Source organism: Dunckerocampus dactyliophorus, chromosome 5, assembly GCF_027744805.1.
Source record: "Dunckerocampus dactyliophorus isolate RoL2022-P2 chromosome 5, RoL_Ddac_1.1, whole genome shotgun sequence".
In the NCBI taxonomy this organism is placed as follows: domain Eukaryota; kingdom Metazoa; phylum Chordata; class Actinopteri; order Syngnathiformes; family Syngnathidae; genus Dunckerocampus; species Dunckerocampus dactyliophorus.
In genome coordinates, this window is record NC_072823.1 from 11197981 (window position 1) to 11212164 (window position 14184).

At 41.6% G+C, this 14184-nt stretch overlaps 1 protein-coding gene across 1 annotated transcript in view; it reads right to left on the reverse strand.

Annotated features, from left to right (window-relative positions):
* Positions 1-1548: 1548 nt before the first annotated feature.
* The window catches only part of necab2 (N-terminal EF-hand calcium binding protein 2), a 115898-nt gene continuing 103262 nt past the window's right edge, over positions 1549-14184 (reverse strand). Inside the window, exons 12-13 of the mRNA XM_054776020.1 lie at positions 14049-14140; positions 1549-10045 (exon numbers count right to left, since the gene is read on the reverse strand). Of these exons, the coding sequence (XP_054631995.1) occupies positions 10017-10045; positions 14049-14140 (121 nt within the window). The 3' untranslated portion in view covers positions 1549-10016. The remainder of the gene's footprint in view (positions 10046-14048; positions 14141-14184) is intronic.

Sequence of the window (14184 nt, forward strand, 5' to 3'; positions counted from 1 at the left end):
GATTCCAAAAAATGTAGGATTATAATTTAGTTGTGAATCACAATATGGGGGGAACTATGGTAGGGCTGAGCATTTTTGCCGAGTACGAGCATGAAACAAGTACAGCTCGTCCATACTCATGCTGAAGGAAAATCCTCATTGGGTAGCTATTTACTGTATGTATTCACTCTTCATGCTCGACCACCCTCCCAAGACAGACTAATCATCACCACATAAATCAATAACATCATCAGCTTTTTACCACCTAAAAACATTGCCAAAATCAAGGGAATAATGTCAGATTTAGAGAGACTAATCCATGCCTTAGTCTCAAGCAGGCTGAACTACTGTAACAGCCTTCTCACCGGGCTCACCAAACGAGCTGTAAAACAGCTGCAGTACATCCAGAATGCTGCTGCTCCAGTCCTGACTAGAACCAGGAAACATGACCATATTAGTCCAGTACTCAGGTCTTTGCGCTGCCTTCCTGTCGCTCAGAGAATGGACTTTAAAACAGCTCTGCTTGTGTACAAGTCTCATCATCATCAGACATGAACCATCTCGAGCTCTGAGGAGCTCAGGTGGTCTCCGGAGAGGAGCAGTGCCTCACTCTTTCACACACTGACTGTCGTTTGACACTGACTCCAGCTCACGTTGCTCCAATTAGTACTTGGTTTTCCCCAGCTCGCCTCTGTTTCGGTTTGTATATTTAAAGTTAGTTGGTAAACTTGTTTCTTAACGTACGCGGTGCAATTGGCAAGACAGCGTTGAAACCGGCTCGTGTCGTGTTGGTCATTGCCTTCCAATACGGACTGTGTTTTTTAGTTTTTCCTCAGATCGCCTCTATTTCGGTTTATATCTAAAGTTACTTGGTAAACCTGTTTCCTAACATACGTTGTGCATTTGACAGGAAAGGGCTGTAAACGGCTCGTGTAGCGTAGGTCACTGCTTGCTTCTAGTTTGGCTGGGGGTATAAAGTCAGTTGGAAAACTGGTGATATAAAGTCAGTTGGAAAACTCTGCTCGTAGTACTGAACACGGTGCTTTTGAGAAAAATACAGTGAACGAGGCTGACAGATTGTTTCCCTGTTTGCCGTCATTAAAAAAACAATAAAAAAATAGTGTTACAGATCACTTACACACATACACAATACACATATAGCTGGACAATAAACAATAAATATCGCAACTTCAGATCGATCCATGTCAATTTCAGACTTTAAATAATGTACCCATTCAAGCCCCACCCATTGCCACTACCCTTTTCCGGCTACACCACGCCCACTTCAGTCAGAGTACAGATGCAGAAAATTTCGGTGGGTGAAGAGATACAGATGCATATAGTGGTGTACTCGCTCATCCCGAAACTATGGAGGCTTGGTGGAGGTCTGCGCTTCTCTAGTTGTTCCTGTGACAGTGAAACTAAAGTTCTATTCTAAATACTATTTTATTTAACAGTGAATATTTTGACATGGACAGCAAAGTTGCAATTTGAAACAACTCTGGTTAGGAAAATAATATGCTTGAAAAAAAAGCACATATTTCAAATCAAGACAGCAAGGCGTTTTCAGTTTTATAGCTTTATTGAATTTGCATTACTCTACATTATCTTGAATGTTGACAAATATAATACTTGCATCCCTTCGGTATCTCTACTAGACCTGTTTTACAGAAACATACATTAAGAATTAAACGATCTCATAAAATTGACTATTCATACTCGTATGCCACATTTCCTAGACATGTATATAATATATTTTAGTCTCTTGTCTCCTTCGTAGGACTACTAGAAAATGAAGGAAAATAATGTTTAAAAAATGCACCAAACCCATAAAGGAGTAGCATCGCCTAATACTACAGCAAAGGAGTTACGAGACATTCAGTTGACATGCACTCAGTTGAAGGATAAAAAAGAACACAGTCACAGAAGGAAAGAATTGTGGCCTTGACAGAGGGAACATTTGGCAATTTCCTGACTTTGAAACCTGGAATCCCGAACTAGCACTTGTTGAGGTAAACCCACTCTCTTTCTCTCAGCACTAAAAGTGTTGTTACCTACAGGAGGCTGCGTTTCCAGCCTTGTGTGTGCGTCCCTGTCATCCATTGAAGTCAGGGAACATTCACCCTAGAGCCTGTTTCACTAGAACTTCCAAAGGGTGTACTTATATAGTCGTAGGGCAAAGCACAAGTTGCACTACTTGAAGGTAGGGGGGAAAAACAACAGCTTGCACTGTGAGCGATATTCTGGAATGTAACAACAGGAAACGGTATTGGCATTCTGACAGTTCATTGAGCATCAACCCAAGCGGCCCGGGCACATGAAAATATTGGCCTGCACTGACTCGGGCACTCCAGTATTGTCAAACAGTACATAACGTTTTATGACGTGTAAACATTGATCCATTCAACATGCCTCTCCTTCTTAGATTACTTTGATTTGACACACATTTTGACATCCGAGATTTAACGTAGAAAGCTGAACAGATTTCAGAGTTCCACAGTCATCCTTATTTTCATTCTGTTGTGTTAGATGCAAGCGGATGTCATTTCACATTGTATTAGCCGGCACTGCGACGTTTCATCAGACGCTTGTGTTCAAATCCTGCAGCTTACAACAAAGAGAGACACTCCTCTGAGAATATACAGTATAGTAAACTTATGACAACCTGTTACATTCTTTTATAGCACATGACTAATAAAGGTTATTGGAACAGTGCCTTGCTTGATGGTGATCTCCTTCACGTGTTGTTAATTCCTGTCTCAGGTCGTCACGGTGCCCCTTCAATACTGACACCTAGGTGTGGTGCAGGTAAAGCAACAACATGCGTGTGTTTCTATTAGTCTCTGTATGCAGTAACACACAACACGCAACACACAGTCCATCCAGCCCAGCAGGCTCAAGCACGTTGGCACACTGGCCACCATTCACAGACAAAAGAGTGAGATGGTTGGTAAGGCGGTAGTCGTCCCTCGCCACTTTGCTGTTCAAATTTCGCGGCTTCTCTCTATCACGGTTTTTCAAATAAATATATGAATTAATAAATCAGTGCTGTTTTGTGGCTGAATACAGCCTATTACTAGTCAAAACGTATGCGTATTTAAGCTAATTTGACATATTTTTTTGCCTAAATTAAGCATTTTTCAAGCCCAAAATTGGCTAAATGAAATACAGATGCAAGACATTCAAAAGACGCATTCAAAGACAAGCGTGGTATTCTACGCTAGTCGCTAGGTGTCAGTAATGTTACAGTAATGTTGGGTGCAACACACAAGCACCAGACTTGATCGCTGGAGCAACAGCCTTTTATTGCAGGTTTGAATGATCTCAAACAGGCACAATAACCCCTAATAAAAACACAGGCGACTGTTGCTGCTGTAACCCACGGCAAAATGAAACCCTGCTCCCCTAGGGAACACATTTATAGCAACACACACGAGCACGAGTGTTAAATGGGTTATTATTATGTCTACTATATTGGGTAATATGAGTGTAAAGGTGACTATAGAGGTGTCATTTCATGTGTGGAGGGCTCTAATAATGTTAAAAAACGTATTTAGAAGGTTCTAAAGAGGTTTTCTACGCACTAACTATGGAAATATTACATTTATAAGGAATGAATCCTACTTCATGGAAATTCACTTATCATGTTCTGGCCTGGAGCCAATTAAATAAACGAGTGAGTACTGTATACGTAATCAAGCCTGGCAGACAAATAGTCATCACACTGGGGAACTCTATGATGCATATGCAGAAGTCACTCATTTTAAATTCCGCTTTTTGAGAGCGTCTGAGAACGTACTCACACCGGATGCATGGGCACTGTGCTGGACTTTGTGGATTATTTCTAGCCTTTATTTCGTGCATGGCGGCGACTGTCATCAATGACTTGTAAGAGGAGCGATCACATTAATAAATGACAGTATATCACATTTATTACATACACGAATGTGGACATGCAGGTGTGCGAGTGTGCTGTGGGTTTTGATTTTCAGATTATTTTGAGTATTCATTCATTATTGTTATGACATATGTCAGTTGCCATTAAAAACTGGCAAGGAGGAGGGCTCGCAACGTTGCACGTGCGCATGTGTGTGCCTTGCCCAGCCTCTTCCAAAGGACGGAAGCGTGCTTGGGCGCGGGTCAGTGCGCTAACGCTAGCCAAACGTGCCGTGCTTTAAGTGTGAAGTGGGGCCAAGCGCAGTATGAATGCGCTACTCGGGGGACACGCTGATTGTTGACTGTAAAATAGGATGATGGCCACAATAGCATGGTGGTTGTGATGAAGTGATGTGATTGGGGGCTGACTTTGATGAAAACTTATCCGAATCTTATACATGTATATCATACAGAGCCAAGTGTAATACAAGAAAGGAAACTGTGCTGGCCTTTATCATTTTTCAGTTCAGTTTTGAAATGTGTAACCATATACCATATTTCCTCAAAGAGTGGCACAGGATGTTTACGTACTCAGGTGAGACAGGTGAGGCAGAGCCTATTACTACTGTAATTATCCACTGATCTGTGTTAGAAATGTATTTTCTGTATGATTCCAATCATTTTTAACACTTTAAAGTTAAAAATCCCCGAATTTGCACATTTCCCCATCAAATACAGGACAGAAATCACAGAGCAATTTCTCCCAAACTGGGGTGCATGCAGCGTTCCCGTTTCCGTAACTCCGCCTGTCGTTGATATGACGTCTGCAGGAAACAGTATAATCCAGCATGACTTCCTACGGACTCTGTCATGTCTTTTACGTAAGTGTGTGGCATCTTTATTTTTGCTTATTTCGGTGACAAACTGCATTAGGTTAAGCAGAGCGTACTCTGCTGCACCTGAAGGGGGCGTACCGGTAAATCGGACTCCAACGGAGTCAGTGCCTCGCCAGCCACGAGTTGTCACTTCCGATAGAATGAAAATGTGTAACTGGCTTAAATTTCACGTGACATTTTCTATCAATAATGCAGTGCAGCTGGAAGTGGAACAAACACTTATTTCCTCGCCGTGACATATTTTTGAAACCTGCTTGAAAGGCGTGGGCCAAATGACGCACGAGCCAAGCTTTATCGCTCCAAAATAGCGAGCGGTCTGTGAGTTATGTTTGAGGCACTTATACGAGGTTTAAGATCTACGGTGATGAAGATGTGTGTCATCTAGTCAAGTTGCTGCGCGCCTGTAAAACCCCAACAGCCAAAAACAACAGCTGTTTAAAAATGCTGTGAAATGCGACGGCGAGAGGAACGTTCTTTTTTTTTTGTTGCATTGGTGAGTTACACACAAGCCCCATTGCTTCTGGAGCTCAAATAGCTCTTTGCTGTGCTGATCCGCGATCAGCCTCACACTTGCGGTGAAAACACGAACCAATTCAAGGCGGAGGGTACTAAACCTCAAAGTACCACTTGGTGGAAATGTTTATAGTACTTAGTTTGCTAAGTGGTTGATGTTAACTAATGCAGAATTGAAGCCACTGTTTGAGGATGTACAGTATTTTCACGACTGTGGTGTGTGGAATCGCCAAATACGTGTGATTATGAGTGCCTGGGTGGGAATCTTCTTTCTTTGGGAGTGGGAGTTTGTTTCTTTGCTTACTGGGTGCACGTCTATTTATAAAGTTATCAAACAGAAAGGAATTCTTTGGGAACGATATGAAAATAAAAACGACCCTGCGATTGTTAAGGCTTTGATATTGAATATCACCGAGATTTGGATCCGCCTGGAGCTTCTGCTGCTACGAAGCAAAGGTTTATGAGAAGATGCAGCACTTGTCAAGCCACGTCCACTGAGACAAGAATAGATAGATTGGTATCATAACATTTCCATATACTGTACACAATCTCTGCAAGACTTACGCTCTAGATACAGGGTGCCCACAAAGTCTCTTTACAATTTAAACGTCTGTTCATCACCTTAGTTCTACGTACTCAGTGCTTGTCAGAGTTTCGTATTTCTCAGATATCTTGCTGATGAAACAGGTTGTGTTTAATAAAAGCGATGGCCCAATTCCCTGGCCACCTTCATCAGATATCTGGACTTCTTCCTATGGAGATATGTTCAAGAGCTCATGTATCCAACATTGACACAGGTCATCAACACCCTGAAGCAAAAGATCGCTGATGTCATTGCATCACCGATGTGGCGATGCTAAAGCGACAAGACAAGAAATCGACTACTGCCGTTATGTGGCTTGTGCAACGACTGGTGCCCACATAGAGGTGTATTCAATGAGGTCAAAACCTGCAATATCTGCTCCTCATTTTGTAATCATTTCCACAGATTTGACTAATAATTAGGGGTACACGATAATGAGTGTATGAGGAATTATGACATCATAACGATACATCCGACATTCAAAAATAGCTCTGATAACTGATCATAAAAAAAGCTCAGATGAGGCGAGATTACCCATCCTGTGCTGTAAGCGGGTCAACGTGAGCAAATCAAGTGCTCCTTTTGTGGCCTGTCAGAACGTCCCCCTACGCTCACTAGAAAACAAACACGGCGTCGATCATGTGGGACTTTCACCAAATGCTCTGCAAACATTTTGCAATGAGGGGAAAAAAAAAAACCCCATTGACCTTTAACACATCAAACCTTATCAGCCGCCTGAAAAAAAAACACAGCATCCCTACAATGCCCGGGGCCTGTTCCTATCTCCACGGTGTTTGAAAAATGCAAAAAAGTTTGCCAGAGATGACCCAAAGGCTAAAGCGCTCTGTGATTTCATCATGGAAATGATGGCGCTGGGTGACCAGTTCTTCACCATCGTCGAAGATACTGGCTTTTGCCGGCTAGTAAAGCCCTTGGAGCCACGGGTTATACTCAGCCGCCGCTATTAAAAAAAAATTAATTAATTAATAGTCGTGATGTCCTGATTTTTGTTAAGGACAAATCTACAGGTAGTTTGTCAAATCCAACTTTGTTTGAGTTACCTCCAGGTGTGCACAAACACTAATAGAGTTATCTGGTATCGGTCTTGGGAAGCGGGACGTTATTGGTATCGTCCTGAAAAACAAGCAGTGTGCATCCCTACTATTCACGTGCTTTGCAATGAATTTGTTAAATTGTAAAGAGACACCCTGTATAACTATGACACAAAAAGTGCAAAAACAAACTACTTTTTATACCCTCGAGACTCCAAAAGTCTAAATGTGGCTACCCATCTCACATTTGAAACACCCTCATGTTAAAGCCAACCGATGAAAGAATGTCTCTGTACACTAAAAGGTACAGCTTATTAAAGATGAATGGAATACTTAGTATTGATCCTGAAGTGTTGCTTTGTCGCTGGTCCTGGGTTATGGTTCTTCTTGTAACAATGATGCTGCTCTCTGAAGACATTTAAATGATGTCCTCCAAAGTAGCCATCATGGTAATGGATCTTAAATAGTGTATTTATTGCTACGTGATGGTGATATTACTATCTTGTGATGATTAAAAGTATGTCAGATGGTGTCAGCCATGAGCCATCAACCATAAGAATGGACCGCTTAAATCCATCTTTTAAAAAAGAATGTGGTATTCACCAGCGTACGTTTCCCTCACAAATACTCAACATTTTCGACGGTCACGGTTGAGCAAAATGATGGTTGAGTCCGTTCTGTAATTCAAGAGTAGACTTGTAACTTGACCAAAATAACATGTTTAACTGTACATGCTGGGAGATGTAGTGAAATTTAGAAAGGCTGCGTGTGGCAGGTCGCAGCAACCGCATCCTTCCATCTAGCTTGGTCCACTCTAGACCACTTATCCTCAGAGCCTAGGGGACTAGAGGTCCCAGGTGCCTTGTGTGAAAGTGGAAGGAATGCCAAAGGATTTGCATTATTTAGTAGTAGCAGTAGTGCACACAGAACTACTGGGCAAATAACTACAAAAGCATCCTGTAGAGTCCTCTGTCCTCTGTCTATGCTGTAGGCGGTGCTGGTGCCTGTCCTCTAACATGCTCAGAGAGTCCACAATATCACAAATAGTAATAATACAGTCGTCCCTCGCTCTATCGCGGGTTTTTCAAAAATTGATTATAAACGATCGCTGTTATTAGTCCAAAAAAATATTGAAAGACAAATCATATGTAGTATCCTGGTCACTAGGCGTCAGTAATGTTGCATTATGAGACATTAACTGGATTATACTTTGTCCTTCTCCGCCACAAACCTATTTTTAAGTTTATAATAAATAAATTGGAGGCTAATGAGTTAGCTCGGTAGATTGCTCTTGTTAAAGCGATGGCCGTCTCTTGTGTCACTTCAGAGATCCTGTAGCCTGCACATGAGCGGAGCGCAATTTGGTGTAAACAACGTTAGCAGTATTAACGGAGTGTACGTCTACGTATGGCAGATTAATGTTACATTGGCTGTCCTGTGTACCAATCAAGTGACAAGTGTTATAGAGAGGATGAATGATATGCTGATGTCCATCTTTTTTTTTTTTTAAAGCCAAGCGATTGACCCACATTACGTTCGAGATACTACACGGAACGTTCCCAGTGCTAACGGTGAGTTATGTCTTACTATTGCTTATTATGTCTATATATTAGGTAATACGAGTATAAAGGTGACTATGGGGTGTTATTTCATGTTTACAGGATTCTAATAATGTTAAAAAACGTTTTTAGAAGGTCATAAACAGGTTTCTATGCTCTAACTACAAAAATATTCCATCTATTAATATTGAATCCTACTCTGCGGAAATTCACTTATCGTGGTCGAGTCAGGGCTGGAACCAACTGACCACGATAAACGAGGGACGACTGTAATTGCATTAAGGATGTGAACTACTGCTTTATTAAGGAATCTATTTGCTCATTTCAGCACGCAAATGTGCTGAGTGTTGAACTGGATCATCATTGGTGAATACCGCACGGGCTTTTTTTCTATGTTATGTCAGATGGATTTTTCCATTAGGTGTGAATAGCCAAAATACAACATAGACTTTAATCTGTCTTATGAACCTAATTAACACTCAATGTTTGGACATTCACACTAATACTGGTATACAGTTGGGTCATTATTTGTTCCGCAAAACCCACTTGGTAATCTTAGCAAAACTTCTCATGATTTTCTCCCTTTCAACGTAATTTGAGGAATTAAACGTAAACATTTCATGAATACACGTGTTCGCATTAGGAAGGAAGTTATCAACTGTGTCTGAGCTCACTCACTGAACATTCAAGCATTCATGCTTATTTTGTTGAGGGACATAAGTAAGCAAGAGCCTATCCCAGCAGTCTTTGGCTGAGAGGTGGGGTACACCCTGGACCGGTCATCAGCCAATCACAGGGTATACTGTATACAGTATATACTTATACAAAACAACCATTCACACTCACATTCACAATTTTGAGTCTCCAATGAACTTATCATGCATGTTTTTGGACTGTGGGAGGGAACCCACACAAGCACTGTGGAACATACAACCTCCACATAAAGAGGTCTGAGCTGAGATTCCATGAGGCATACGTGCCACGGTGCCACATGCGCAGCCGTGCTGCCTCTCACTACATTTTGTGAGGATAATGGTTGACAAGGTTTGTGGTCGGCTACAAAAAAAACTACAAAAAAAATGGCAACAATTCCAGAATGTTTCTGTGTACAAGGCCAGATGTGGAAGGGGCAGATTCTATGGAATTACAGCTACATGGATGAGCTTTCTGGAATAGAGTTAAAAAAAAAAACCCACTGCATTTCCAAACGGACCTTCCAAAAGTAGTTTAGGTACCTGCTACATGAAAAGCTCAACCGTGGGGTCCATGCTACATGACAAACTCCAACTGGCTAGAACATAACTCATATAATAGCCTAATAATTATAAATATTGACCAGCAAACTACAATGGTTGGATGCAAATGTACTTCTTTTCACATTGTAAAATGCACTTTGTTCAATAGTCACTGCAGTTGATACCATTCATTTGCACTGTGTAAACATGTACTTCAAGACGGTTTCAGGGACATGAGGGAAGTAAAAGAGAGGAGAAATGCAACGGAAAGGTGGGGGGTGTGGTGTCCGAGAGTCTCGTGTATCGCCGGCTATGGTTCACGCTCAGGCCTTGTTCACACTGCACCATGCGGCTGTGGAGAGAGGACAAAGAAGTTAGACAGATGAGGCGATGAATTAAAGAAAAGGAAAGTTAGATATTTTTAAACATGTGTCACTGCTCGACTTCCAGTCACAAACACCCTCATTTGCGCGAGCGTGAATGTACTCTCGACCTATGTCACTTATAGTATCTCTACAGTCATGGCCAGAAGTTGCCGTATGTCACTATGATATGCTGACGTAAAATTACAAGCATTTCATACGTGTCAAAGGCTTTTATTGACTGTTACATTACGTTTGTGTAAAGAGTCAATATCTGCAGTGTTGACCTTTTTTCAGGTTCACCATGGCATGCTGTCAATTCACTTCTGGACCACATCCTGACTTATGGCAGCCCATTATTGCATAATCAATGCTTGGAGTTTGTTTGAATTCGCAGGTTTTTCTTTGTCCACCCGCCTCTTGAGGATTGACCAGAAATTTTCAAAAAGATTCAGGTCTGGGTAGTTTCCTGGCCATGGACCCACAATATTGATGTTTTGGTCCCCGAGCCAGTTAGTTATCACTTTTGCCTCCTGACAAGGTGTTCCATCATGCTGGAAAAGCATTAGGTTGTCACCAAGCTGTTGCGAGAAGTTCTTCTCAGAGGATGTTTCGGAATCATTCTTTAGTCCTACCTGTGTTCTTAGCTAAAATTGTGGGTGATCCCACTTCCTTGGCTGAGAAGCGAGCCCACACATGAATGATTTCAGGATGCGTCACTGTTGGCATGACAGAGGACTGATGGAAGCGACCACCTTTTCTTCTCCGGACAAGCTTTTTTTCTGGATGCCCCAAACAATCAGAAAGGGGATTCATCGGTGAAAATGTTTTTTACCCCAGTCTTCAGGAGTCCAATACAATGCAGAAAACCAGGATGTCCCTGATGTTGTTCATGGAGAGTAGTGGCTTCTTTGCACCCTTCTTGACACCAGGCATCTTCAAAAGGCCTTGGCCTCACTATGCGAGCAAATGCACAAGCGCCGCACTGGTGACTTTCGGAGACTGTCCTTGACGCTTGCTGGGCTTTCTTGGGTGCCCCGAAGATTTCTTCACAACAATTCTCCTTGAAGTTCTTAATGATCTGATGAATGGTTGGTTTAGGTCAGTGGCTCGCCATTATTTTGCGTCATGCCCCCACTGGCGGACAGAATTTTTTTTCACGCCCCCCCCTCGATTTGAAATACTATTGAGGAACTGATAATATCTATTTATTTATCTGTACTGTACAGACTGAACTCAAAACTGAAACCAGCGAAATGCAACAAAATGGAGAGGAGTGAAGCATACAAGTGTATTCAAGAGTCAAACTGCATGCTGAGTATGACAAAATCATACATGTTGGCAGGTCTGCACAAATACAGAAAGTCCTCCCTGCCTCTCATGCCCCTCCGACAGTTCACCGCGCCCCCCCCAGCAGGGCCCGCCACATATTTGAGAAGCACTGGTTTAGGTGCAATCCTACCAGCAGCAATATCCTTGCCTGTGGAGCGCTTTTTGTGCTAAGCAATGACGACTGCACGTGTTTCCTTGCAGGTAAACATGGTTAACAGAAGAAGAACAAAGATCCCAAGCACCCCCTTCTTTTTAAAGCTTCCGATCTGTTATTCTCACTCAATAAGGATGACGGATAAGTCATTCCCAGCCTTTGTCCTTGTCAACACTCTCTCCTCACATGTTCAACAGAGAATCACAACATGATAATCCTTCACTGTCCCCACAATTTAGTCATTTATGCTTGACAATGGTTCATTTAGGACAATAATATTAAACATTTGCTTAATATGCATATTTTTTTGACTGATAATAGACAGTAGTCAACCACAGAACAGCAGTCACTTATTAATTCATTCATTTTTGAAAAAACGCAATAGAGGGCGCAATGTTTGAACTGCAAAGGGACGACTGTATTTACAAACTGCCATCATAACTGAGGCAGAAATGTGAAAAATGACATTTGTTTCGTTCACAAAACTTTTGACCATGACTGTTCATTTGACATACTGACTATCTCTAGTTTTTATGTAGTCTTCAGTCACCTTTGCCTCCCTCTTAAATCTCTACCCAGAGTCTCTAACCACATCCCAGTCGGTACCATTGTAACTGTCTTCCTTCTATCGCTGTTTTCTCTGTTCTTTGTCTGTCCCCTCTTAAACCATTTACTGTCCGAAAATAACAGGTGCAGTATACCAGACTCACCTGATTGCATAGCAAATTTGTCCTGATGTAACAAAGCACGCTTTAACAGTAAAGGAAAAAGATTACAACCATTGGTTTGATGGAATGATCTGCGGTGTTTTTTCCTTCAGTGGAACAATGGCGCATTAAACGGCAGCTGGCTGTGTGGAGGTGTTGCAGGGGGCCTCCCTCATGACCGAAGGCCCTTGTCTGTGTGGTAATGACTGGGTTTTTCAACAGGACAACGCTGCAGTTCACAATGCCTCCCTGACAAAGGAGGTCTTCCAGAGGAATAACCTCACTATTTTGGACCATCCTGCCTGTTGCCCTGATCTAAGTCCAACTGAGAACATTTGGGGACGGATGGCAAGGGAAGTTTACAAAAGTGGACATTAATTTCAGACAGTGGATGCCCTCCATGAAGCCATCTTCACCACCCGAAGCAACATTTCCACTAGCCTCCTGGAAACACTGGCATCAAGCATTCCCAAACCAATTTTTGAGGTGATTAACAAAAATGGTGCAGTTACTTATTACTGAATCCTTCTTTTGAATATTTATTTTCTATTTTAGGAGGGTTAAGGTTTTTTGAGCTTTGGTCTTAAACTTTTGATCAGCAATATTTTTTTTAATCTCACACCCATTTCTTCTTTTTGCATTTGGAGGCTGTCTTTAGGACCTCCTTGAGATCCAACAGCGCAAAATTCTTGTCCTCAACTTTGGATTATCGTTATACAAGAGCAAAGTGAATCAGCTGCAATTATGCCATTAAAGTGGTAACTCAAAGGAAGTTCAGTAATGTATGTTAATGGAATGTCATTTACAATACAGTAATCCCTTGTTTATCGCAGTTAATTGGTTCCAGACCCGACCGGTATAAGTGAATTTCCACGAAGTCTGGTTCCAGACCCGACCGGTATAAGTGAATTTCCACGAAGTCTGGTTCCAGACCCGACCGGTATAAGTGAATTTCCATGAAGTCCAAGAGTCCTTATTTATAAACGGAATATTTTCGCAGTTAGAGCATAGAAATCCTGTTTACGACTTTCTAAATACATTTTTTAACATTATTAGAGCCCTCTAGACATTAAATAACACCCCTATTGTCCCTTTCATCCTCATATTATTCAATACAGTAGGCATAATAACAGAAAATAAGCCATGTAAGAGATAAATACGACTCATGCGTGTTGCTATAAATGTGTTCCCAAGGGGAGCTGAGTGGTGGACGGATAGGAAGTGACATTGGGGGTTCAGAGTTGAGTTTTAGTTTGCCGTGGGTTACTGCATCAACAGTAGCATCTGTTTTTATTAGGGTTTATTGTGCCTGTTTTGAGACAATTCAACCCTGCAATAAAAACATGTTGTTCCGGCGATCAAGTCTTGCGTTTGTGTGTCTCACCGATCATTACAGTAACATTACTGACACCTGGTGACCAATGTAGCATACTACCTATCATTCACAGCATCTTTGAACGCATCTTCTATATTTAATTTAGACATTTTTACGCTTGAAAAGGCTTAATTTAGGCAAAAAAAGTACAATTTACTTCCATGTGCATATTTTTTTTACTAGTAATTAGCCATATTCAGCCACAAAACAGCATGATTTATTCATATATTTTTGAAAAAACTTGATAGTGTGAAACTGCAAAATTGGAACCACGATGTGACACGGGACGACTGTACAATATGTAATATTGTAATATGTAATATGTAATATGTATTGTAACATGTAATATGTTTGCTGCTCTGGGGTCAAATTCAAGTTCATTCTTTAAAGCAATTGATTATAATCGTAATTATCAACCCACTAACCTGGCACGGCTACAGAGGAAATGGCCTCTGGCTGGCACAGCGTGTCCACTTTCACATGCTGAAAAGCTTTGTTGGGGCCTGATTGGAGGTGCCTGGGAACACAGCGGTGAGATTGTGGTTGAAGTCACACATAAAG